The sequence below is a fragment of the Solenopsis invicta genome, chromosome 4 (genome assembly GCF_016802725.1).
Source record: "Solenopsis invicta isolate M01_SB chromosome 4, UNIL_Sinv_3.0, whole genome shotgun sequence".
NCBI classification, from domain to species: domain Eukaryota; kingdom Metazoa; phylum Arthropoda; class Insecta; order Hymenoptera; family Formicidae; genus Solenopsis; species Solenopsis invicta.
This window is the reverse complement of record NC_052667.1, coordinates 923028-950155: the sequence shown is the minus strand read 5'-3', so window position 1 is coordinate 950155 and position 27128 is coordinate 923028. Positions and strand designations below refer to the sequence as shown.

Below are 27128 nucleotides of genomic sequence, written 5' to 3'. Positions count from 1 at the left end.
GAGCTGGGCATTCAATATTTCGATCGATGGAGGCTTCGATCGACGGTGGCGGCCTTTGATCTTACGGTACACAGGCCGCCTACGTCTACCCGCTTCTTTCCAGGTGCTCGGTGCATCTTCATCCTCATTCAAGATGGCAGTTCTTTTTTTTCTGTCCAATCGCGCGTCACCCAACCGTCCCGCCTTCCATCGATATCTCGGAAGATCTACGCGGAAGATCTTAAGGTACGGGGGAGCGATTTGTGTGAAGAACCGATTCTATGGCTTAATGTCTTCCGCGGCATCTCTTTTTGCCGAGGGTGTCGTTTTTCGAGTCGAGGAGTATCCGAGAAAAATTGTCATAGTTACAAGAATTAAGAAGGATTCTCGAATATCAATATTCTAACATTTACTACATTATATTCTCAATAGACGTATATAGAGATTTCTGTGTTTATCTATGTTACTTTCTTTTTTATACACAATATAATAATCTAAAAAGAAGATTAACACACTTGTTGCTTCCAATCTTACTTATTATTATATATACAATAAACAAAAATGACATTTTAAATTTTTATTTAATTCTCTGAATTCAATATATTCTTTTTAACGAAAAATTCTTTTTGAATTTATCGAGGAATTCATGTCTACTGTCAAACGCTGTCTTTTTTACGCGGGTGCATTTTTCCTAATTTTCGTTACAGTCAACCCGCGTCTTCTCGATTATATCGGGGTGGTGAGGCACGTTAAAAATTCTCCAATGTCGAGAGAAACTCAGGAACGTGACTCGGTGAATCGTGATTAATGTACCAGCGTATCCCTTAAATCGGGCGTTAGTTGGCTTCCTCGAGCGTGTATCGTTGCCTGAAAGGATTATAAATAATTTCTGGCTGCGAGATATAGGACTAAGCGCGCGCGGGAAGGAGATGCGTGAAGGAAAAGAGGACGGTAACGGGAAGAGGAGCAAAGGATACGCGCCGAAATTAGGTTCAAGGTATCCCGGCACGCCCACAAGATCTCCGTGGTACGATCTTGTGTTGGGATAAGGCGGATTACCGTCTCTGGAATCCGGCCTCGGATGCAGGTGTCCTGCCTCGGAACAACCGTCGACATTGCTGAGGAAGTACGCGATATTTCGACACGCTGCCAATTATATTTTTTAATAAATTAACTCGTGGTTAAAAAGTTTCACTGCAAATATTATTAATTACTATATTTTATAACAATTATATAACATTAATTAGAATATTAAAAAATGTTCGCTGGGTATAAATTCAAAATCACACAAAATTTGTATGTGGAGAGAAAAATCATAAAGAATAACCTATTCGTTTTATACAAGACAAGTGTTTATTGTCGTAAGGAGTCATATTGTCTGTAGAAAATATATAAATCATTAAAGATAGATACTTGAATAAAACTTTAATTATTTAAAAGTCTATTATATTTCATATAAGTTATTATCACGTCATACTTGGTCATTTATGATTTTTCGAATCTACGTTGCAGTCGTATCTCATAAGTCTAAAGATCGTAATTTATATTACGCGTGACCTGAACCTGTTCTGCACGATTAGTCGGCGTAAGGGACTCGCCACTTCGAAGGTGATCAATCCTCGCACCTTTTTTTTTCTATTCTGCTTCTCTTATTCCCCTCGTTTATTTTCGCAAAGCGCGGTTTACGTCGTCGCACACAACTCGAAATGTATGCGACTCGAACATCCTGTTCGCGTCGTTCCGCTGACCGTAGTATTCAGAGCTCTCGTCCTTGTTTTTCGCTGCGGCAACATCCGCGGAATTGACGTCTTCGTGGGTTAAGGCAGGCCGATAAGACCACGAAAAATGGAAAAACCTGTTCCTCTTCCTGTGCCGGGGATGAGACGGCGATCATTACATGCTCGAACGCACACAGGAGTCTCGAGCGCGCACAGGATACACAGATACCCGCCTCCGTTCAGGTATCTCAGATATACGGACAGAGGATACAAGCGGAATCTTGATGCGTCCGGAAGCGTGTACCGGATTCGTTTTATTTCCACGATCGCTTTTTGCGCCTTTTGCGCTACGCGGTTGGTCGAACCGAACCGGCCACTGGCCACGGTGAATAGAGAAGGTAATTTCCTGCAGTTTTCCTAGGATATTAGACAAGGGAGCGTAAGAAAGGTGCAGGTGGAGCTCATTCTCTGTCTCGCGGTCGATATCATAAATATAAGGCACGGTAGAAGACAGCTGTACGACGAATTAGGAATTCGCATCAAAAACAGAAAGCACATTTTTTTCTATATTCTCTACATTCATGATACACATGAGGTACACACGTATAATAAAACCAAATAACAATAATAATAATTAATTTGAGTAAAGCTCGTATTGTTTCAACAAAAATGGGAAGGCAAGAGAATCAGCGCGAAATAGCGCAGAAAAGAGAAAACGCAGAAAATGTAACATATTTTTCTTGTTGACTCGCGGTTACGAGCTGCATCGAGGACACAATGTTCGCGATGCAAATTCTCCCGACAGATTCATCGTCCATTCGAAAGTCGTGCGACAGGAAGTGAAACAGATAAAACGGAAGGCGGAGTCCAAAGCTAATTCAATGCGGGGCCTAAACGCCGACGTGAATTGAACGTTCGCGATGGATAATGATAAAACTCTTTCCTACTTTCCCAGCTCCGATACCTGTAATGATCGTCGGCCGGCGGCGAGCGCGATTACGCGGCATTAAGCCACCAGTTTCCAGTTGGCGGCAATTATTTATAGCCCCGCATCCCTGGCCGGCTTATCTGCATATCGTAAAACGCCACGGCGAACCGACCGGAGACACTTTGCGAGCCCGGACCGGATGGCTCTCGCGAAACGGATGCTGAAATCCGCCGACCCGCGCGCGTGTACGCGTAAATATGTGAACGCAAATGTGTATGTTCATGCAGAGCGTCGAACAACAGAGGAACAGAACCGTAGTGGCTCGTAACTACGCCGACGATGACAGGAACCTTTGAAAAACGGCACGGTACGTTAAATTATGTTTCTGTGAATATTGTAGGGAGCTTTAACTTGTACTACCTGTTGATAGGGTATTGAAATTTACTGAGGTGCATCGGCACTCACGATGTCGTCCCGCAAAAAAATACGAGATTTAATTGGACAAACGGCAATTGTTACTTCTTCAATATCTTTAATTATGTTGGCAGTCTTATCGCTCACTTCCGAATCAGCTCGTTTAATTTTTTGATACTTAATTTCCATTAATTACTGTTTAGATCAAATTAATTAAATATTAATATATTATGGCGAAAGAGAGACGCAATCAATATTTTACATATCTAGCTTAATATTTTCATATAATTGTGTTCATATTCTCGACGTTATGCATTCCGATTCCTTTTCTTCCTGTCGTAATGCGTTCATTAAGCGAATTATCACGTTTAATAACCTCGAATCCTTAAATTTATATGCTGAGAATATGATGCACTTGCTAAATTAGATTGTTGACGCCGATATGATTTTAATATTCTACGTAGATTGATGTCTCTTAATGATAGTTAATCCCGTGCATAAATATCGTATACAGTTTTGTCTCGACACTTATTATTAGTTCGCCACTGCTTTGGCGATTTGAAACGTAAGGCAAATCGCGCTGAGAGACGTGCAAAAGCCGCAACGCAGGCGATCAAAAAGCCGTTAATGAATGACCGTAGTTATATACATATATATATGCGCGAGAGTTCTTCAGAGGGCGATTAAATCGCAAATGCAAGGGAAATAATATCGATTCCGTGAGTACATGGAGAAACGAGAGCGCCTCAAAGTCGGTTTTACGAGATCTTACACGGAGTTAATAAAACCGTGATAATGGCGATCAACATTTATGAGAATCGAGCGGTGATTTAATCAACTCGCAACGGCGCTGCGGCACGATGCAGCGCGACGAGGCGAGAAAAACAAGATCGCCCATTCGCGCGCGGACAGATCCGCTAATATCCGCGCGCGGAGCACTCGATCTAATTTATTCGACCTCATAGATTATTCTGAAAAATTAAAGTAACTTAATGGACACGGCAAACGGCCGTTTTCATAACCTGATTTAATATCAATCTGCGGAAGCATCATTTATGTAGATAACGTATCTTACTGCGCGAGATTTTAACTCGATCCAAATTAAAGGCAGGCAGGCAGGCAGACAGACTCCCTGCAGTACCCCCATTTCTCATCGCTTGTTTCCATAATGAATTGATAAAGTAGATTACATATTATTTTTAATAATTTGTGAAATTTGCATCGATATCATTGTTATTGCCGCGTTTATTTCATTGGAATATATTCAGTTTAAGCGTCTATATGGATTTATTTTTATTCACATGTACCTCTGTATCCTGCCGTAGAAGGGCTGCAAACGACTCAATAAGAGAGGGAAACTTATTATTGTCCCTATCGTCTCTTTAATCGGTGTCGGTTAGCAAAGCCGCTCCGCCTCAGGTAAAGTCCGCGTCTTAGAGCTACCGTCTCAAGGAATAAGGACGAGATACACGCGCCTGCGGAGACGCACCGGCTAACGAATGAACCAACATCGAGCGAGAGTACAGGCTTTTCCCAGGGCGATTATAGTTCCTGAGCGACAACGTGCAGTCGCACGGCTTTAAAGTATCGTTATGCGTCGCAGCGACGACCCTCGATTAAACTGCCGCCGCCGCCGCCGCCACATTCCGATCCTCTCCTTCTCTCTCGCCGAAGAAGCCAGTAGCCGTACGCTTCTCTCGGAACGGTCCGGGGATCCGGTATTACGAGAGCGCGTATTATCGCACGTAACAGCCGATATCCGTCATCCAGCGCGATTAAACGCGAGACGACGCGCCTCTGACGCGGCGACGCCCCGAGCGATCGGCTCGTCCTCGACGAAGAAAGATGCACCGGCTACTCGTTAGAATAAGAGCAGATAGCCTTTCCTCCTTCTCGCCAACGCGCGTTTAAACGAAATTAATTACGGTCCAATTGATTTTTTATCTAGTTCTGTCTCCGAGTAGAAAAATTAGTTCATCGATATTAATATGAAATAAAAAATTAAAATAAATAGCTTTAATTATTGCTTAATGATAGTTATCGTTAAAATTGTTTACAACTGCTGCAGCTGAAATCATTCATCTAATCTAATCCCTGCGATAAATACAGCGTCGCAAGACAGAGAGAAGTGTAATTACAAACGCGACTCGATCGTTGCAACGTCATCAAGTTAGATCTTCCCTTATCATTCGCAAACAATATTATTAGCTTTCACGTTTAATTGATCAACATCGCTTCAGTGAAGCGCGCGCGTCCCCTCTTTTTCAGTCTTATCAGCAATTATAATCGCGCGAGCGATCCCCGGGGCCCCGCGGCCCCGGGGCGGGCCACCGCGGGTGCTCCGCATGCATAGTGTAACCTGAGAGGTCGAGGACCTTGCTTTTCAAGTTTACCTGCGACAGTGTGTTTACAGCAGCAGCCGCGGGCGTATTGAAGGAGTTTATGCCTAAAAGGAAGCGGTTGGTCGGTCGGTGGCCGCAACCATTCGGAGGCCTCCGACCGAGGCGATCGCTCCTAGTCCGTGTCCTCGAGATTGACTGGGCGTTGGCTCCGGGGCCCCCCGTCCCAAGCCTCCGCTCTTCCTCGTGTAATCGGCCTCTCCCTCTACCTCCGGGGAACGAATCTCCGTATCTAAACGATTCGCGCGCCACCGCCGGTCCGGCCCTTCCGCTTCCTTCTCGCGACCGATTATCGTCAATCGATGCCTAGTTAGGAATACGCGATACACTCGTCGACGAACGATTGTATTTACACGCAGGATGTTTTAGGAGGAAAGATTGACGAGTTGTTTCGATTATTCTAATTAAAGAAGTTTCGGAGAATTGGAAGGAAATCCGACTTCGAATAGACAACAAACGTCGCTGGACTAAATTAAAAAATATAAGAATGACAGTTAAGATAATTTGTTATTTAGTTGTTATCATAATTACATGCGATTAAGATTTAATATTTTTTGCTATTTTCGACAGTAAAATAGAAATAGGATATTTCTCTCTTGAAGTTTTGATAAGTTTTTGATCTGCATTTTGAGCCTCGATATACTTTGCATGCAAATTCTGATTACTTTATATCTTGTTAACTCTTCTGAAAGTACGCTCGCGCTCCCAGCGATTTTCTTTACGATATCAGCTCCGAGAGAATCTTAGTACGCGTAAAATATTTATAATTCGCCCTCGTTACGCCGTTATCCCTTTTGATCTTTGAGAGCGCCTCGCACGATTGTTAGTAAATTGATAAATCGTCGTGAAGATTAGGATGGCAGATACTGTCATGTCGTCGAACAAACTGCGCTCAAACGATTTACCGCTTAGTTCAATCCTGCGGGTTTAAGAAGGGGTTGACCTCGTCTTCTAGAAGATACGTCACTTCGTGGTCACCATGAGTGCCGTCAAGAGAATGAGTTTTGCCACCTTGGGTACGCATGTAGATACTTAATCAATCGTCATTTTAAAAACAACAAGCAAAATAAAGTGTAATTGTTGTAAGAAATTGTTGATTTATTATCAGAACAACAGTGGATTGAAACGAGAAATTGTCTAATGGCACCGCACACTATAAATACACATGTATTACACATGTTTATTGTAGCTTTACGGTCTTACAACATAAGCTATCGCTGGATTTCCAAAATCACGGGAAATTATGTCAGTCGGTTTTCAAGTTATTTGTAAGAGTTGCATAAAAGACTGTTGCTAAGGTGCGTCGAATTCTTTCAGTCGCTGCAGGTATTCGATCATAATGGGTCACGTGGCCGTAGCATTTAGTAGAAGAGGTCTTGGAGGTCTACGCACTATGAACTGCCTATAGAAATATCGTACAGCTTCAAAACCGTTCTCTCCTCAAGCAGGTGTTCCATCAGTATGGGAAAATCCGGCAAGATGATCTCTGAGATAAAAAAAGAACTCGGACGAAACTGTCTTGAATCAGCACGCTTCAAATATTTTCGAAACTCGAGCATTCGCTGGCTCAAATTGATGAACGTGAAACAAATGACAAACAGTAATAAATAATGACGAGCGTTACTTTAAAAATCTATTTAAAAAAAAAGACTATTTTTTCGTGGAAGAGGAGAGACTACAGAAAAAGAAATGAAAACAGGACCGCTTGCGAACTGACGAACCTTGGCGATGAGAACTCCACGATTCGGTGAAATTACGCTTCCTTTGAAACGTGATTACGGCATAGAAATCGCGCTCTCAATGCGTCTTCTTCGAACGGACTCGAAATTTCATCCCTGACACCGGGGGCTGCATGCCGGGGGAAGCGCAGTCTTTTTTTCCAGACAGCGCAGAGATTCTGTGCAAACGGCATTGCGTAGTTATGAATGACGACTCATTTGCATAAAGTTTCGCGTGTAAGCCGGGGGTGCGTGAAACGAGTCCGGTGCCCTTCGCGAATCGGAGGGGACACCAGTCTGCAAGATTAATGGCGACGTGCGGGAACGGTTAGCGAATAACCCTCGGTGACTCGGTGTGGCTTGAGTAACCAGCTGCAGTATTCAGCGAAGAGCAAAGTGCTGTAATTGAATATTTAGGAACGTAATTATTTTGTCACTATGACTCGAAGAATATGTTTCTGATAATTAAATTTACAAGAAAATAGTCTAAACTATTATCCGATGATATGCTTCAGTTTTCGATAAATTTATTAGCTTATTATTGCATTACTAATATTGCATATTAAAATTTTATTTTGCTAAAATATTGCACTAAAATATTATATAGTAAACGATATAATTGATAATTTGGAAGAGCTTTTTCATGGCAGGTTTCCGGGGCAGTTGACATTGCATCGCGCTATATTACATCGATAAAGAGTGGGTATATCCCACCAGGGAGGGGTGTTTCATCTCCGAGTATCAAAACGCGGTAAATCAGACGTTTCTCGCCACCGACAACCGAAGTGGAAGAAATCCTCTTCGTTCATTCTGTGTCATTGCGGGAATGTACGAGCCGAGGGGCGAAGGATCCGACAAGGGTCGTAACCAGGACCAACCCTGGTCGTGTGTCGGACAATGCGCCGACTCTCCCTCTTATCCCGTCGCCCGCGCAAGCACCTTCGGAAGAAAAAGTCTATGAATCCCGCCGACCGCTTTCCCACGACTCCTCCTACGACCGTTACAGGTTTCCTTTCCAATCCCTTTTTTGCCTCCACGTCGGCCTTTCTCCCTCTCCCTGCCACGTTGTCGGCTTCTCTTGCTTTTCGTGCAAGATTCTGGATGATCTTAAGCTACGAAACGCACGTGTGTGCACGCATCGTCTCATTGGATGACGAAAAGGGAAAAAAAGAGATATCGAGGGTTGGAGAAGAGGAACGTCGAGTTCTAGGACTCGTTTGCCACTTTACATGTGTCCGAACAGCGAAGGGTTGATCCTAATCCCATGTGACATCCGGAAATGATGGGACAGAAATTTGAAGTAAAAAGAGCAATCTTTAATAATATTTTTAAACATTTTTCCAAAAAAAGAAAGAAGTTTATTCTAATGATAGATACCTTTTTTCTATTAATAGAACTAATTTTTATTCATGTTTTTTATCAATGATCATATATTGATTTTTTTCTTAATAATTGTATATTTTAATTGAACGGACAAAGAAAATTCCTGAAATTTTATTATGTTTAAAATGAATAAGTAGTTATTAATTTTACTGCTAAATTGCTTTTCTGCTATATTCTAAAAGAAGAAAAATAAATTTTGATATTCAAAATTAAATTAATATTTTTCTAACTGATTGATAAAATCTTCATTGGAATATTAATTTATTATACTTTCTATACTATTCTATATTATTTATAATACGCGGATGCAATATTTTTGCGGTAAAAAGATATTACTGATTGCTCCATGAAATTTTGATTACGCACGCAAATTCGTCAGCCCGGCGTTGCGGCGTGTCGTGTCGGTTTCTTTGTCACCGAAAAAGTGTAATCCATTCACGAAACTGATGTCCATTCGAACTGTTTCCTCATCTCGTGTAGCAATGGCGGGAAAAGAAAAAAGTCGCGCAGCTCCCGTGACACGCGACATCCCGTAATTTTGTCGGCACGCCACTAATTGAACCACTTTCACTCTATTATTGTCAACAAAGAGTCCGTTCGTTATTATCGGCAGCGTCATTATTCTCCTTATTGCACATTAAGGCCCGATTAAGGCTCGCAGGTGGTCGCCGTCATGGAAATTGCTTCTACGAACTTTCTGGGACGCACGTGTGCGCTAATGGTGATCTTCGTTTCTTCACGAATTTGTTCGGAGTTCCGAAGAAGCTTCCGATACGCGTACCTCGTTACTAACGAGAGTGCGGTAACCCTGAACGAGAGATTTCGGTAAAAACAATACGATATTATTTAATTTTGAAAAAGAGAATATCTCGTTATATTCTAGTTTGATGCCAGACAATAACGATGTCTGAAAAATATATAATTCTTTAAAATCTATCTTTTTCAATTTCAATAGAAACTATAAAGATGTTACGCATTAATATGTATGCTTGCTTAATATATTTTGCATTCTCCACTTTTATATTATTAAATAAAAAAATCTTATTATTTTCTGTGTGATGATGCAAAAAAGCATTTTGTCAATAAAAATTATGAATATATATCAACGAAAACTAATGTTTATATTAAAAAAGATATGTGTAGCAAGTATGATTAAAATTAATAAATAATTTTAAAATAAAACACACAAGATTATTACGTGTTAAATTTCTACTTGTTTGCTGCTATTAATTATATGTTATAAATGCTACTCTAATTGATTTAATAATAAATTTTGAATTATTAAGACGACTTAATCAGGCTCGAAATAAGTTATTAAATGAGATTTTGAAATGGTCGATGATAGTAATATATAATTACAAAATTGAGAAATCGAAAATTTAGAAATCAAATTACAACATAATTATTTTAATAATAGAAGTTTCAAAATTTCATAATCGATAACTGCTGTTCAACATTGTATTTAACATCAGAATGTTAAATAAAATATTAATCTTCATTAATTTTTCTATTATAACAGAGATTTTGAAATTTTCTAAAAGAGATTGGATGACATATGTATCTGACAGAAGGAAACTATACCTGATCGTATGTCGCCATCCCTTTGAACTTATACAAAGAGTGAAAAAATGCGAAACAGTTCGTCCAAACAAGGTCAGTGACCAAAAATATGTCAAGAATTTCATCGCCATCGAGAAGAGGATGAAACGAGAGAGGAAACGCACAAGACGCGTGTAAGAGGATGAAAAAACGAGGAAGGCGACGGTTCCTGATTTCTGAAGAAACAGAACAAATATCTTTCTGGAAGGAGCGTTTATAAGTTTCTGAAGAAAGGTGCGACTTAAAGAATGCCTTAGCGAGAAAAAATTAAAAATTGAGAGTAAGGAAAACACTATGCGGGTTTCTCTTATACTCTAAATATAAAAGTAGGCATGAAAATGAAATGCGTTTCAGGATATATGGCTTTAACCAAAATTATAATTTTTAAATATTTTTAACAAGAAAATATTTTAAGCAGCAATTCAAATGTCAATTATTCGTCGTTTCAAGAACCCTGTAAATTTATGTATAATTCTAGTAATCAATTTGAAATAATACAGATAAAAAATTTCAGATAAATAAGAAAGGTATTGGTGTCTTGTAATTTTGGCCAAGGCTGTATATCTGTATGTGAATGTGTGTGTGTGTGTGTGTGTGTGTGTGTGTGTGTGTGTGTGTGTGTGTGTGTGTGTGTGTGTGTGTGTGTGTGTGTGTGTCATCCTAAATGTTCTTTGTGCCTCTTAAGGTTTACGCAAGAGAATTTTCTCAGAACTAGGGCTAAAGGCCAAAACCCGCGAGGGATATCCGAATCCAACAATAACAGGAACTTAAAAACGATCCTTCTAAAAATCGCTATTGTCCTGTTTCTTTAGAAATCAGGAATCGTCGCCTTTTCTCCTCCTTACGTCTCGTGCGTTTCCTCTATCCTTTCATCCTCCTCTCGATGGCGATGAAATTTTCGTTTGGTCACTGACCTCTTTCTAGGCAAGCGAATTATTTCGTAGTCGTTCTATCTCTAAAAATTCAAATGGATGATGTTCGTACTTTGACTCAAAAGTTAGAAGGGAAATAGAACTAATATACCAGATGACCAATGTGTGACGAAATGAGTAGCGGCGAGGCGTAAATCAAACAACGAGTCGCGAGAGCGTCGTCCTATTAGTATTTACGGAGAAAATGTCAGAGCGACACAACTGATCGCGGACTCTTCGCGCTTCCACCGCACCTTTAAGTCGCATTCACGTCACTTACGTAACGCGATGAACTCTCGCGGAGCGTCCTTTCTCTTCCTTTCGACTATCTCCGTCCTTCGCCAGTGGCGTCGAGGCTGCGAGATCGGAAGAAATAACATCCCGTAAGAATTATCCTCCAATAATATACGAGTTATCTTTTCCAATAACTAAGAGTGCTAGAACATAGCAGATGAAACGTATAACTGTTTTTTATATTTAAAACTGAATCAAGCGTTGCGAAGAAAAATTGAGAAAAAATTAAACGTTTCTTGCTAAAAGCAAGAAAAATATTAAATATATAAAATCAATTTTTTTTTCCCAAATCAATTAGCTTCATTAGTTAGTTCCATTTTATGGAATGTTTCGTGTCGGCAAGTTTTATTATTTAGCTTTATATTTCACGTATTGCTGTTTTAATTTTGCGAATGGAAAAGGAGTTTCTTTCGTATTTTTTAAATCATATTTGTAACGAACGAACTCTATTCCACATTCCTCGTAGGAAGCGTAAAGGTATAAGAAAAAAAAAAAGAGAGCATCGAAGTAACGAAAAGACATGTTGGCCTCTCGAGTGAGAAAGGTTTCGCGAGCGGTAAAATCAAGTGTGACTGTTTTCCGAAATTTGTCTTCTCTCGTTAAAATTGAAGATTTCTCATCAATCGCGGGGATACAATTGAATATGCCGAGATGATCTCACCGTCGACTCTACGCCGTTGCGCCGCGTTCCGCGCGGTCTTCCTTCGATTCTCCGAGGTACCGTCTTCTCACCCACGATGCGGCTTGCGCAACTTTATTCTGTTACTTCACGAGGATTTGCTCGCACGAAGCTAACCTATCCTCCCCCCCCTCGCTCCTCTTATCCGTCGGAGCAGAGATCGGCGCGGGTGCTTTGCCGATGTTGGGTAATCCGACAGCAGCAAGAACATCTTAAAGGATGCATCCCGGATAGATTTATCGATAGCGTTATGTAGACGTGCCGTGTTCGACGCGCCGCGGATAGAGTCGCAACACGATTGAGCAGCGTGAGTCGTTGCTTTTCGTGTTCCAATACGAAGAATCCGACAACGTAGCCGTCTCGCGATGCACAAAAGCGTCGTGCCACACGTAAAGATGAAGACTTTATACGTCGAGAACTTACGCTCGGTCTACAAACGATAAAGCCGAGGTTTCGCTAAATTTCTCAATAGAATCCGATCTTCTCTCTTCTCAACTTAAATACGCGATCATTCGTTCTTGGATCTCTTAATTAGATTGCCACGAGGCGTGATCCGTACGCGTAAATCCCTCTCCTGAAAGTTTGTGAACACAGAAACGTATTATTCTCTTTAGGTATTTCTTTTCGTTTTGGCGAAACATTCGCCTCTAAAGAGATAAAAAATGTCAGGGACTCGCGCGCATCGCTACAAATGTTCCATTTGAGAACGCGTTGTTGAGTTATTCTAATCTCGGTATTCTCGGTGTCATCGGCGACAATTGTACGAACGAGGTCGAGCGGTTGACGCAGCTCACTTGCGCTCATCCTTACAGCATCCTTTCCCTTTCGTCGCCGCGAGGTGCGAGCGGACCTTTAGCCGGTCGAGCGCGGATACCGATTCGCGATGAATTATTTCATAAGCGTTCCCGATACGGAAAAGTTCATCGTTCGCCGCTTACACGCGCGCGATCGCAGGCGATATGAGGGCTTGCGCAAAAGTCAGTTGTGCCGACACCAAGAAAGATTTCTGGTGGAAGAGAGATGACGACAACGACGACGACGACGATGGCATCAATGAGCACGCGTAAAACAAAGCGGAAGCACACGATCACACGCGTATTAGCACAACGTCGCTTGAATGGTCTTCTCTTTGTAATCTTACGGAGTTTATTCGTGATAATCTAATTTTTTTGTGGCCGAAAGAGAGGAGCGGGTGAACGCTCGTTTCTGACCCTCTCGCTCGCGCTATTTGCAGTCACAATTATAGCTCTTCTTTAAAAATAGGCAAACGCGCAACTGTATAATTTTACGAAATATAGTAATAACTTCCATTATATTTGTGCGAGTAAATTGTATTTAGATAGTAATTTTGAAACGACGTCCCATACAAGTTTAGTCCGATTTTGATAGTACATGCTCCAAATTAAATTACAAAGTGTAAAATCGCTCTCGCGGTTTTATACTTTACAATTTTACGAGTGACCCAGTGGACGGGATCGTTTCGTCACTGGATCAATATCTAATTACCGCTGTCCGATTTTAGTTTTGGTACGATTCGAATTAATCGCATATACGAGCGTGGCGTCCGCAGTAAATTTGATTAAAGTTCGTTAGACCGCTAAACGATTTTGCTAGAGAAGTCGTTGCTCGTGCGATTTGAGAATGCTATGTTTAACGGCTCGGAACGAAATATCTGTAATCGATGCGATTAGGCGTCTTTAGACTGCAATTCGGTGCAGACGACTTCGTTACAAAGAGCGCCATATTCACGAGTGCAAAAAGATGCAGGTGACAACGTTCCTCGAATACCGCCATCTAAATAAAAAATATGGGATATTGAAATAAAACGTACGTTTTTTTTTAAGCTTAAGGAAAGAAATTTTTGATGAGGCGAAGAAAGAATCGTTATTGAATTTTACAGCAAAATGATTATGTGGCCAAATAGCTGCAATATTTTTCAAAGTTTTAAAATATTATCTCACTTTTTCTATAAATTTGTCAAAACGTCACAATGACTTTGTGGCAATAGTTGTGATAAAAATGCTGCACTTTAAGATTTTGTGATAGCATTATAAAGCTTCGTGTGCTACTTGGAATCTCTTTGATCAAAAATAAATCCTATTTTGTTCGATTCAACTACTCGAAACTTTATTATACAGATCGTTAATGAGAGATAAAAGTTCCGCGAAGTCATCGCGATTAAAGAAACATTTGACGAGACGATCGTTTAACGAGATATCTCGTAAAGTATACGGAAAGGCAAGCCGAATGTAGGAATCGCGATCGCTCGTAGCTCGTAAGGCGGATTCAACATCATTATCATCATCAGCAGCAACAACAACGTCATTATCATCACCATCATCATCGTCATTATTATCATCATCACCATCACCATCACCATCATCATCATCATCATCATAGTCGGCATCATCGCGCAGCGGCGACCTGGACCGATTCGCACGCCATCCACGCGCGGGGAAGTACCGAACGGAACGCGATCTCCTCATCCTTCCCGGCCGCAAATTGCTTTTCAAACCGCCTCTTTCTGCGTGCGGTCCCCACTTCTGCGTTCGCAGTCATCCTCTTCTTCTTCATTTTCAACGCATCCGGTGATTTGCGTCCCGCATCTCTCGCGCGATCCTGAACGCGCAGCGTGCGCTGACCGTTTCTTCGGTTTCCGTGGACCATCCCACTACCGAACCTCGCATTCCATCGATCTGCTTTATTATTTATGAACGGAAATTGCTGGAGGTTGTCTCTTTCGAAAATTCTACAGATTAAACTGAATACGAACCGACTGTGTAAACTGACTTAATAAATATAATATCCGGTCGTGTAGCTGAACCGGTAAACGGAATTGACGCAACAATAATATCGTGAAAAGTATTGTTTCTAACATTTCCAAGTTAAAGAGAAGGAAAATCTAAAATATTGTATCAATCGTTGATTTTGCATGGATTTTTTAAATTCATTTCAAGTTTGACATTTCTCGCGAAGAGATGGTCGATGCCGTCGTCGTATCGCTCAAGATCGGTAACATAGAAAATGAGGAGAATCATTATAAATCGCTAACGACAACGCATTATCCGTGGAAAGTACGCATGATACCGGAAGAAGAACGGGAACGGGAAGAGGCGAGAAAAAGAGAAAGAGGGAAAGGATAATTGGCGAGACGATTAGATCGACGAACGACCGGGCACGCGATTACGTCAGACGTTGCTTAATATCTTCATGCGAACCGGTACTCGGCGAAGAGGTCTCGCGATTGCACCAGGTGTAGACACGAACGAGAGTCGTGCCTCGTCTGCTTCTCTTCTCCTCCTTGTCCTCCTCCTCCTCCTCCTCCTCCTCCTCCTTCTCCTCTTCAAAAGTTCGCGCACGTTTTCTCCGGATGAGAGATCGGCTAAAGGTTCGGCTCCTCAGTGCACTCGTCGTTCCGTGTACTCTCGCACATAGGACATTTATGCGAAAGGCGAGATAAATGCATCTCGTCTGGCGTCGTGTGGGTGCCGAACGGATCTATCCTTAAGCGGCATTGCGCAAGACGAGCGTGATTAGATCGCAATCCGAGACACGCAGATGAGGAAAATATAGGTACTAATTATTTTTCATAATGTGCTGAATTTTGTCAACTTAAATCTATGATAACGAAACTTATTGCTTGACGACAAAGAAAAAACTTTTTTCAATGCTTACGTTTTTAAAATAAATACAAATATGGTCTACGAGCACTTGAGAAAATTATTGCGCAATTTTTTTTTTAAGCTATCTAACACCAGTATAATATAATAACGTACTGTTACTAAGAGAGAGAGAGAGAGAGAGAGAGAGAAACCAATATTCGAGACTGACCTTTTCTCGGCGAAAGTTTAGTAGGACACCACATCATGTTTTTTGAATTTTCAAATATTTTCTATTAAAGCGAAAACCGTGTTTAAATTATCATGAACCTCTGCAAATCTCTGATAATTGGAAGACCAGACGAAGAAAGCTATTTGCGTATGAAAATGTACGTGAAAAGAGAATCCAAATAAGCGAAAACTTTACCTGTATAATTGTCACCGACGACGGAGACATGTGCGCGCGCGGTGGGAGATAAAATCCGCCACGGGATCGAGGGAGAGAGGAAGCAAAGTTCGGCTGACCCGACGGAACGAACTCGCTCACGCGTTCAATTGCACAAGTCTCACTCTTTCCTCGTGACATAATATTATTTAACCTAGAATAATGCCGGCGTGCCAGGCGCTTCTTGCGTAACGCGGCCACCGCGTGCCGGTATTTCGCGAGACCGCGGTATGTGCGTTGGAACCAGGACCTCCCTTCCCTTCTCTTCCCTCACTTCTTTTATTATATAAACAGCACCAGCTTCCACGCCGCACCTCGAAAAAGAGGCCCCAACGCCGACGTTTCAAAGGAGAGAAAGAGGGGACCGTCGCCTCCTCCCTTTCGGTATTAGGAATAGGAAGTCGTCGAGCAAGAGGCCACGATACCGCGAGAAAACTCGCGGGTTCTTTCGTTCTGTACTCGATTGGATCGGTTTGACTTTAATTATAGAAACCGTTTTATATAACGTGCGACTGGATTGAAACACCAAATGATTTACTACTGAAAGAAATGTCAGAATGCGCAGGAAAATACCTTTTTGCTCTTACCTCTTTATTATTTTTAACGAGGAGATAAATCACTTGACAAAGATCCGGAGTCTACTTTAATTAATCGTGCTGTTATTTTTTTTTCCCGGCTAATTTTTAAATGTATTTTTAGCATCGTTGGGAATTTATTCAGACAGGTGTTAGAAATGTTAAAAAAATATATCAAGTTTAAAGATGAACGATATCAATGGATATAAGAATTCTACGTTAAATCTTGGAACAAAAACTAAAAAGATATCCTTTTGTTAAGATATTACAAAGCGTTTGTTTAGCATACTCACGATAACGCCAGTGAGATTACGCCGCGGCGCGACGCTTTTACGTAAAAATCACGTAATTTCCATTGCGCTTCGGGATAATAAGGATTACGTCAAACGTATCTGCGTGCTGCAGAAACAACGATAAGCGCAAATAGCTTTCGCTAACGGGGTTGGCAAAGGGCGCGTCACGTGTTAATTCTGATAAAAAGGGTTGCGTACTGGATAATGACGGCCCAGAGCGAGATGCTTGAGACGTCAAGTTGTCTACCTGGCGATATTTCCCAAGTAATTCCTGATATTAACGCGTATATTCGCGTACGACCCAGCGACCGATGTGATGGTAGGTCATGTCCGTACTTCTTCCAACACGGTCTGTGTGCGTATGCGCGCTAGATGATCCCTGAATCCTTTCTCGCACCCCACGGCTGGCACGATTTCTCGCGATCTCTTCATCGAGCGAATTAAAAATCAACTGATTGCGATTTATTTCTTATTTTCCATTTTGATGTTTAAAAAATTGATTGCTTGTCCTATAATATATAATTATCACGATAACGTACGCTGTTTTCCGTACATCGTACGTTTTTGCAAATACAATTCGTGCCGAGGAAGAAGGCGTCAGTGAAAGGTTTTCCTTGATAAGAATGCCTTAAATTACGAAATGTCATAATGCTATTAGCGTAATTAATTATTTAACCAAGAGTCATGTAACGAGTAAGATACTCCGGTCTGCTGTTAGATAAATCCCGGAAGAATTGCGTTAGATTCTTGTTGTAAGACAACTCATAAAACGAAGAAGAACGAAAATGAAGAAAGATAATTGCGTTTGTTTCGGTTTCTATCGACTATTTATAAAACTAGACAAAACAGGTGCGCGCTACGTGCGCGCTACAGAATTTTTGTTATTACATAATTTTATAGAAATTACAAATTTAATATTATATTATTAACCCCTCAATGCACGTAGTCAAAATACGCGATCTCCGCGATGACAGCCGCTTAGGAAGTTAGTGCAGCGAGAGAACTAATTTAAATGTTACGTTTGTGTGTTACAGTATCACTGCAGCTTCGTGGCTAAGTAACTCCGCTCGTTGCGCATTGGGTTGGTCAGTGAGAAATCAAGTTTTTAATTATATTATATTTTTATGTTTTGTTAATGTCCTACGCAGGATTAAAGGAAAATTACACTACTAATACCTCAATACACTTACGTACATACACATAGTCAGAATACGCGATTTTCGCGATGCAATCGCTCACGAAATTAGCGCAAAAGTTAGCGAGAGAATCAATCGGCATCGCGGAAAAGCGACAACAATTACTTATAGAAAAGTCGATGCAATGCACTTTTTCAGATAAGATAGGATAGGAGAATCTTTTTACTTGCACATTGATACTGGTAATAATTGCCGGTCTCTTATGAATTCAATTAGCATGCTGAACTACCTCTCCGTCTTGAAATCTTAACTATTAGAATAGTCAAAAAGTCCTCTTTAGTAAAGCAGTTATGAAAGAAGATCAGTGTATCATTTTCGTAAAAACTAATTGATTTAGAATATTTTGCGTATAATTTGCTAATAAATAAAACATGAAACCAAAAGAAGAATTAAGATACAGGATTCTCATCATTGCATTGAAAAATATCTATTAATTCAAAAAACGGTTCGGTTAAAATTTACTGTTAAAATTTACAATAACGATCGTCACCTTCTCTGATTTTTTGCTGAATATAATTTCTCTACAGGCCTCTTATTGACAGCCATCGGTTGACTGTGCTATCCGTTGCTCATTAGCATTAACTTCTCGGACCGGTGTGTGACCTTACGAGGATAAAAGACGGATTTTACGCGGACGACCGAACGTGTCCCATACGGGGCATTAGTATTCCAGCAGTTGTGCGTACCTGGTTGTACGGTGCTAGTACTGGCGAGGATACGTGCACGCGTGAGCGGCGTGCCAGTGCGTAGAGCTGGTGCGTGCATCGCTAACACTACTGTGGGACTCGTCGCGTGTGTGATTTGGCCCCTAAAGGTCGGCGAGCGCAAAGCGTTTCACGCAACAGCGAGTATCTCGCGAATTTTCACAAAACTTTAAACGCGCATCTCGAACGAGAGACAGTGATAAAACGATGATTAAAAATCGTAAACCAGTAAATAGTTTTGACGAACAAATAAGTAAATTGATAATTCATTAATAAAAATGAAGCCAAATTTTTTTATATTGTAATTTTCTAAACAATTGAATATTATATAAATGTGACGTCTGTAATTAATATTGATTCCATAAAATTTTTTTCACGCGTGATAAAAATAAATTGAATTGAGACTCAAACCGCGCGGTATGAAAGCGCAGTGCGTCTTCATCTTCTTCACTTCCTTTGTCCCTTCGATCGGAGGAGGCATTTACTGATTGGTCACGCGTAATAATACAATGCGTCGCGGGATTTGCGTCAAAACACTTTCGTCGTCGCGAGAGTGTCGCGACCTTAAGAAGGAAAAAAAGATAAGAAAAGAATCTAGTTTATTTCGTAATAAATTCCCCACTCGCGAGTCGAGATGGGCCGAACCGAGCGAGAGCGCGCGGCGCGGCGCGGCGTGGCGCGATGTGATTTGTGTCTCGTGTCAGCCCTAAAGGTCGAGAGTGGAGGAGAGATGCGGTTGCATCCTCCTTATGCAACGATCCTTTCTCGATTTGCGGATTTCTGCGAGAATCTCTGACACGGGACGACGGCGATGAGCCTTCCGAACAGGCAACTTGTCGAAGGCAGAAGGAGATCGCACGATGAGATAGGACACATGGGTGACTTTCTTGATTTAGAGTCGTGTTAATACTCCCGGCTCCCGAACTGCCGAATTTATCGTAATTTGTGGTTTGGAACCGGTCGAGATCGTGTCACGAGATAATTTCGTTTCAGACTTACGATATTTACACGATTATATATAATCGTGTAAATATCGAGATCGATAGAGTGAAACCGTTTTGATGGAAATTAGAAATTATCTGAAAAATGATGATGCGAATAATTGAGCACAAACATATTTATAATAAATTTCGTCAATGTACCGATAACATATACTATATTTCGGGAATAATAAATAGCAAAACGGATTGAGAAATAATTTCCTCCTATAAAAAATATTCGATTAAAAGAATCTCTCTTTTTAAGATGTTTTAATCTTAAAAAAAAAAAAAAAAAAAACTAATTCCTTTGAGTAATTTCATGATTTTCGGAGATAGGAGACTTATGATTCCGCGAAATGGGGAAATTCCCATGAATTCCTTTGAATATGCTCATTTTCTGCAGGGTATGCACTCTTGACGTAATCAAAGCGGTTAGATACGAGCCTTCTAAAGACGGAGGAGGCGAATTACCGTCGAGTTGATATTTGCACTAATCGGATTCACGAGCGAGTATAATCCTACACGAGCACGTGAACCATCCCATTAAACTCAAGCGGAAGATGAGGCAAATTTCATGATGCGATCTTTCACCAACATTTCGTACTTGTATTCCGTTATCGATTAAAAATTATCCAAGTCGCAATAAGGCACAAGCTTATTTCGTCTTACGACACATCGAATACAACTTCGAAACCGAAAATAACGCAATTAAAAAACAACAGGTCGAAAACAATTTTGACACACACACACACACACACACACACACACAACACACACACACACACACACACGATTCTTCGTTATAGATAAAACATGAACGAAAACAGCGATAATTTGATGAATCCGATAAAACCCAGTTGCCCGGGACGCAAATATTATATCTCGAAATAATCCAATCGATACGCGCAGACAGTTATTCCTGAATCTCGTTTTGGTATGACATAATTTGATAATAAATTTTACATTTGTCATATGAAAGAATCAAATCATTGCTCTAACTTCAGTAAATTCGCTCGTTGGCTTATAAAGACACGTGGCAAAAATATACATGGCTAGGTCAAACTTAAATTTTTAATTGACAAAATTATTATTAGAAATAAACAACGCTACCTCCCACCGCGAATATTTTGCTCGAGATTCGAAAGTGAAAAAAAGAAAAAAGCTATTAGTGTTGAGAGAGAAAAAGAGAGATCGTAAATCGAAGCTGAAAACAAAAATTAAATTTTAATTGCTCTTTAATAATGGTGGTAAAATATTTGTAATGTGAAAGAAATAATGGAAAGATAATAAAGTTATATCAGTGTAAGAAAAAAATGTAATAATTATTTACGTAGAATAAAGCATTTGAATTAATTTCATTAGTATAGCCAGAAAACGTCACTGGACGAACAAGAAGCCAATGAAATCCAGGCGAGACTGCGTTACATGCATAAGCTCCTTGGGGCCTTTGAAACGAACGAAGGAACGGTCTTGCAATTACGCGTTGACGCAATAGTGCGAGGGGCGCACCACACTCTGGGTTCTCGCTTTCTCTCATCTTCCGAACGATCGAGCGGCTGAAACGCTGGATTTATCGAACGGGGATTGAACGAAGGACCTTGATCCTTCCCCGCGACATCGATCTTCTCACCGTTTTTCCTTCCTTTCTCCGCTATTTTTTTTTTCCTTCCTCGTCATTCGAAGAGCGCGACGACGGACGCGGACGTCGTCGCTCGAATATTCTCCAGTCCTGTGGGTGCATTACGTGTAAGGTGGGGTTAACAACGAAATTCTCGATTTCCACAGCTTGGTGAACCGCGTCGAATCGCCGGGATACGTGCATGGTGTATGCAACGTGCTCGTTTCTGCGGTCGTGCGCAACTCGTAACGTTCGCTATAGAGAAGAAAAAGGAATACGCTGCAAAACCGCACCGACGACGGTGACGGCGCTTCCGGAGAGTCGTATGTTTTACGTCTTGTTTGCGGCATGTTCATTTTTCTGGAAGAAAAATAAAGAGGGGCAGGCGGATGTGTGTCCTCGATGACTTCCATCGCGGTCCAGACAAAATTTCGCAGTGCAACGAAACGCGTAGAGTGTTTCAGTCCCTTGCGATGTGTGACTTTACCCACTTTTCTGAAATTTAGCAACGCAACTTTTTTCCTCCACACATTTTTCAGATGATTCACGAGAGTCAAATTAAAAATTTTGACTGAAATAAAATCTCCGAGATCTCTTCGTTCGTTCAAAGCTCGATTCTTTCCTTCCTTTCGAAAGATGGCTCTTTCGACATTTATATTTTGTAATAATTCTGTTTCTTCTATTAAGGATGCACAAGATGGATTGGGCGGGTCGCGCAGAACACAGGCCTGATTGTCTGTCCATCGCAAACGGGGCACAGGCAGCACACGTAACAGGCACGCCGAACGTGTACCGGATGGATCGCTCCGTGTTCCAAGTATTACAAGAGCGATCTCCTGCGTGTCAAGACTGCCGATGCGGTAAGAGGCCGTGCGCGGGACGCACGGCCTGTTCCTCGTGTGCCACCTTCGTCAGGAACGTCAGGGTGTGGCGCCAAAGTCCGGAGAACGACCTTAGATACGACCTCGTCGTCTAAGACGGACAAAAGCCGCGCCAATCGCATTTCCAATTTCGGCAGCCGAACAAGTATCTGCGCGGGAGGTTGTAAAAGTCTGCATTCCATTTCTGTTATATATCATTTTATATAATATTCTTCATAACACATATTTTTCTATCTTTGATACTGAATTGATCACACCGTAACTGAAAATTATTATCTCATCACCGATAGCAATATAAAAAATATTCCATTTTTTGAATAAAAAATCTTCGGATAAAATAAATTTCTTTAAATAATCTTTCCTAATCTGCAATATTCATTTTAGGGATGTGCTGGATATCATTAACGTAAGAATTTATCATTAACATGACTAAGTAAAAAATAAAATTATTATGATGAGGGCTCTAATGAAAAAAGCGTAATTTCGCCTGCAGTTAGCTAAGTTCCTCTCAATGCAATACCATTTTCGAAAGATTGATTGTTCCGCAGCCGCAACGTTCGACACCATCTTTCAAACTTCCAATAATTATTACGTATATTTTTTTATTACACTGATATATATATATATATATATATAAAATTTAATTAGTATCGGATAATTGGCAAATATCCGGCATCTAGCCGAATAATTAGGATACCGGATATCCGACTGGAATCCAGTTTCACGTTATTATCAGATATCCAATATTCAGTATCCGAAAATTTCACTATTCGGCACATCACTAATTTATTTTTAAAAAATATCGAAATTGTTCAGAAAAAAACAATTGTATGTTCGAAAATCTAGAATTTTTTGTGATAACAATTTAAACAATACAATTTCAAATTCTTTGCGATGAATTCTTGATAAACAGATCAGTTCAACGGTTGACCTGCTCAAACTGATTGGAAATAATTATCGGATGATTAGTTTATCCGAATACTTTCCGATACTTCATCGTGGGATACGGTCGCCGAGAGGAAGCGTTGAAAGTTGAGAACGGGTAGACAAGTTTACATCGCTACACAACGGCCGGCGTGTCCTGTAAGTGTATCGTCGAGTACGTAACAGGAAGTAACGCGGTGCGAATATTAACGAGCGGGCGCGCGCACCACGAAAGCGTTTACGGTTCGCTCTCCGCGCTGCATGCGCGCCTTTGCCTTCGCATTTTGCAACACGTGCAATATGCGCGCGCGTCGGTGTTTTCGCACTGCATCAGCCTCGACAACGTTCGCGGAATGGACGCAAACATTATACATAATGTCTTCACCTCACATTCCGAAGTCGCGAAAATAAATGTTCTGAAGATGAGAGCTAAATGTAAGATTCTGTATTCGAGGAGAAAATAATTGTTTTGCAATATTTTATAAAACAAGATATATTTTATTGCCCTTTTATGGTGCATAAAATATAATAATATCTAGGAGAATATCAAAGGAAAAATATCTTGTATATTTTAAAGCAACATAAATCTTAACGAATGGACTGATAGAATCTGTGATCTAAAACTTGGACGGCAAAGGTGTTATATAAAAGTCTTTTGACTCATTTTAATCATATTTATATCTTAACGTTTGTAATAATAATTGAAATACCAAAATAGATAATAGTTATAAAACAAAATAAATCTTGTCAAGTTTGATACAATAAGTTTTTAAAGGATATGTTATAATAGCTAAAATTATATTTAAAATAAATTCTCTTGCATAAAGCATATTTAAGATGCTATAGACAAAATCTTATGCCAGGTGGATCATACGAGTAAAGAACATAATAAGTACACATAGTATTATTTTCACATTAGACTCACACCATTTGTATATGCAATCACTACAAAATGCCATGGATTTATGTCTGCTTAAGTAAGTTATTCCTCAGCTGCGTTTAAATTTATCTTGAAAGGGTGGCAAGTCCAACATCCTGGCTGTGCCAAGGAGTACTAGCACTGGAAATGAAATTGTGTTACATGTAAACATTGAGCAAGATTCATCGATATTTCGTTAATGAAATTTGAGTATAGAATGCGGGCGCTCTTCAGCAATGTTCCGATTCTTACGAAGCGGAACAAAGCCCGAAGCTACGCGATTCGCTCGCTCGTACCGACGTACCAGAGGCAAACGAGTACATCGCCGCTTTTCCTACTTGCTTCTGGTACTGTTTGGAGTGATGGCAGACGTATAAACCGGCGGCGACGAGGCCGCCGCCGCTCAGCAGTCTACATTCGAGACAATCGCGATTCCTATTGCTGATCATACTGTTCACCGTATGCACGTTCGTCATATTTCAAATCTTGGAAACGCTTTACGAAAGTACTGCATACAATGAAGCGAGTCCAAAGAGGTTAGGAAACGTCTCACCAACGCTGAACGTGGACACTTGTCAATTATTCGATCATCGATGTAATTGTATACCTAGTAACGAAAAATTACTTGCGCAAGGTAATCGAGATACTCCTTTTTCTTAAGAGTTTTGGAACGCATAGAGGTGCATCTAGGGACTTTCGACAAACTAGTTTTGCTATTGGATGTCGAATGCCTTCCGAAACTTATCAAAAAAATGACGCTCTCGATTTGACAGCGACTGTGTACGTCTCTCTAATTTTCTTTGTTTCATGCTGCAATTGGCGAACCAGAGCCCAGAACCGGAAGTCGTGTGCACGACCAACTACTATTCGGCTGTATTCGGCTTCCGTTCCATTGCGTTCTTCTTCTCGTGTGTCGTTGAGCGGTTTCTCGTCGATAAACGTAACTCGAAAGACTAAAATATAAGTATACAGGGAAAGATTGAAGACGATTTCATACGGAAATAATGGCGGCGACAATGAGATGTCTTATGAGGCTCAATGTGGGATTGGCAAATAATCCTTTCCTGAGAAATGGTTTGCTGAATTGTACGTAATATATTAGACGTAACCTTACTTCACATTCTTTTCCACAGCCACTTGAACACCGCTTGCGTTGTCGGTAGATATCAGCGAACGTAGTTTTGAGTTGAGAGAAAATATATTGGAACTTATATTATACATTCGAAAACACAAAGCACATTAAAATGTTAAATGTACCAAGTACTTTTTTTTATACGTTTACAGCAATGATTTTTCTTTTACATATCCATTGATATATTTCTCACTTTGCAGCTTGCAGATTTTTATATTCGGACAATAGTCTGGGTCTGCAAGGCTACGAAAATGCGCGATTAAACTTTCGCAATCAGTTTTTGAATGTGGAGAATACATTCCGCAACAAAATGGAGGAAGTGTGCAATGCAGACTTGGGTGTTGTCTTCACAGAAGATCTAAAGTCTATGTTGCACCTAGCTCAAAAGAAACCCGAAGATATTGAATTGCTGATCAAAATGTTAACGAAATTTAATAGTCAATCCAAAGAGATGAGATTTGGTACTTTCGTCTTTGGTCCTGTGGTGATGCGCACCTTCTACTACTTGGACGAACCCGATCTTGCATTCACAGCTTTCAAGGATCCTAAATTTGAGAATTTCTTTGATCAATTGGTCAGTTATCAGATTCTTCTGTGTTTATTATATAAGCATGGAAAATATACAGAAATGAGAGAAGTGTATGATACAATTAAGGACAAACCCATGGAAAGTGGATATCCCAGAAATTCTTTTATATTAGTCATGGCTGCCTGTTACAAGGAGGTAATACTTTTGTAAAAACGATTGAATTTTAGCGAAGCTCAGCTTTTTGCACAACTGTTCTTGATGTTTCTAGAATACACCAGAGACACTCGAGTACAGCTTGAAGCTCTGGAAAGAGCTAGATGAAAAGGGACTTCAAATCATGCGTAGAGCTACTACATTTTTAGCAGCTTTAGCTATTAAGCAGAATTCACCTCATATAGCTATAGAAATCTTGAGTACATTAAGAGAAGCCAGATATATCCACATTAGATGTTTGAAAATTACAGCTTATACAGATTTGAAGAGGTTTACTGAGATAGTGCCCATACTTAGAGCCTCGCTTGAGCATGACAGACCAAATGCCCAAAAAGAATGTTATTTCAAAGATGTGGTATGCAATTCATAACTTGTTTGCTGATATATAATAATGTGCGTGTTATTATATTTTATTTTTATTATATCTTTAGATTGAAAAGCTGGAGGAAGCTATGGCAAAGGAGAATGTCCCAGAAGACTTTGAACTGTACAAGTTGATTACTTTATTGAAGCAGGATGATCACATTTTACCTGATGTAAGTTCTACCAGGACTACATTATTAATTTATCATGTAACATTGAAAATTCATTGCTCATTCTATTTCTCACTCTATTATTTTTATACAAAGAATTTTTATGTACATGTGAAATCCTAACAAATTATGTATCTTGTAATTATTAGAATGAAAGATTAATGTAAAATCATATTTTTGCAGACTTTAGAAGATAGTCTCTGCGCGGAAATAAAGATTGATAAATCGAGATCAAGGAGATTTGACACACTATCACCGAAATCTAATTTTACCAATTTCCAACCGCGACAGCGAATGTTAACGCGTAATAATAGTAGACCAGCGTTGCGAGATCTTTTGTAAGTATGTTTATATGAAAACGTGTCTATACAGAAGTTGTAGAACGTGTCGTCTCTATAACCCGATGTTTAGTTTATCTGAAACAAATTTAAGATTAAATCAATGTATGAACAAATAAACATGATTTGTTTCGAACGATGGCAAAATTACATTTATTTTTATTGAATAATTAATAATGAACGCACCTGCTTTAATCAATGCATCTTTTAACAAGTTTATACATTTT

At 40.2% G+C, this 27128-nt stretch overlaps 2 protein-coding genes and 1 long non-coding RNA gene across 4 annotated transcripts in view; 2 read left to right on the top strand and 1 right to left on the bottom strand.

Annotated features, from left to right (window-relative positions):
• LOC120357642 overlaps positions 1–22917 on the top strand; it is a 92642-nt gene extending 69725 nt beyond the window's left edge. Inside the window, exon 4 of one of the 2 annotated variants that reach the window (XR_005574658.1) lies at positions 22120–22917. This is a non-coding gene — a long non-coding RNA (uncharacterized LOC120357642). The remainder of the gene's footprint in view (positions 1–22119) is intronic. The other variant, XR_005574659.1, reaches the window with a different exon arrangement.
• Positions 22918–23896: 979 nt separating this feature from the next.
• On the bottom strand, positions 23897–24778 carry LOC105195774. The gene is made up of 2 exons (XM_011161372.3): positions 24461–24778; positions 23897–24297 (listed from the first exon to the last, which is right to left on the bottom strand). The coding sequence occupies exons 1-2, from the start codon at positions 24630–24632 to the stop codon at positions 24227–24229; spliced, it is 243 nt and encodes an 80-aa protein (XP_011159674.1). The 5' UTR covers positions 24633–24778; the 3' UTR covers positions 23897–24226.
• Positions 24779–24966: 188 nt separating this feature from the next.
• LOC105195775 (pentatricopeptide repeat-containing protein 2, mitochondrial) lies at positions 24967–27038 on the top strand. Its single transcript, XM_011161373.2, has 5 exons — positions 24967–25242; positions 25489–26012; positions 26086–26385; positions 26462–26566; positions 26747–27038. Exons 1-5 carry the CDS (start codon positions 25161–25163, stop codon positions 26903–26905), a joined length of 1170 nt encoding a protein of 389 aa, XP_011159675.1. The 5' UTR covers positions 24967–25160; the 3' UTR covers positions 26906–27038.
• The last annotated feature ends 90 nt before the right edge of the window (positions 27039–27128 follow it).

Coding starts and splice junctions, on each gene's coding strand:
- LOC105195774 (XM_011161372.3), bottom strand. CDS start 24,632: ATGACGAACGTGCATACGGTGAACAGTATGATCAGCAATAGGAATCGC. Junction 24,298..24,460: donor GATGTACTCGTTTGCCTCTG/GTACGTCGGTAC, acceptor TTTCATTTCCAG/TGCTAGTACTCCTTGGCACA.
- LOC105195775 (XM_011161373.2), top strand. CDS start 25,161: ATGGCGGCGACAATGAGATGTCTTATGAGGCTCAATGTGGGATTGGCA. Junction 25,243..25,488: donor GAGAAATGGTTTGCTGAATT/GTACGTAATATA, acceptor CTCACTTTGCAG/CTTGCAGATTTTTATATTCG. Junction 26,567..26,746: donor ATGATCACATTTTACCTGAT/GTAAGTTCTACC, acceptor ATATTTTTGCAG/ACTTTAGAAGATAGTCTCTG.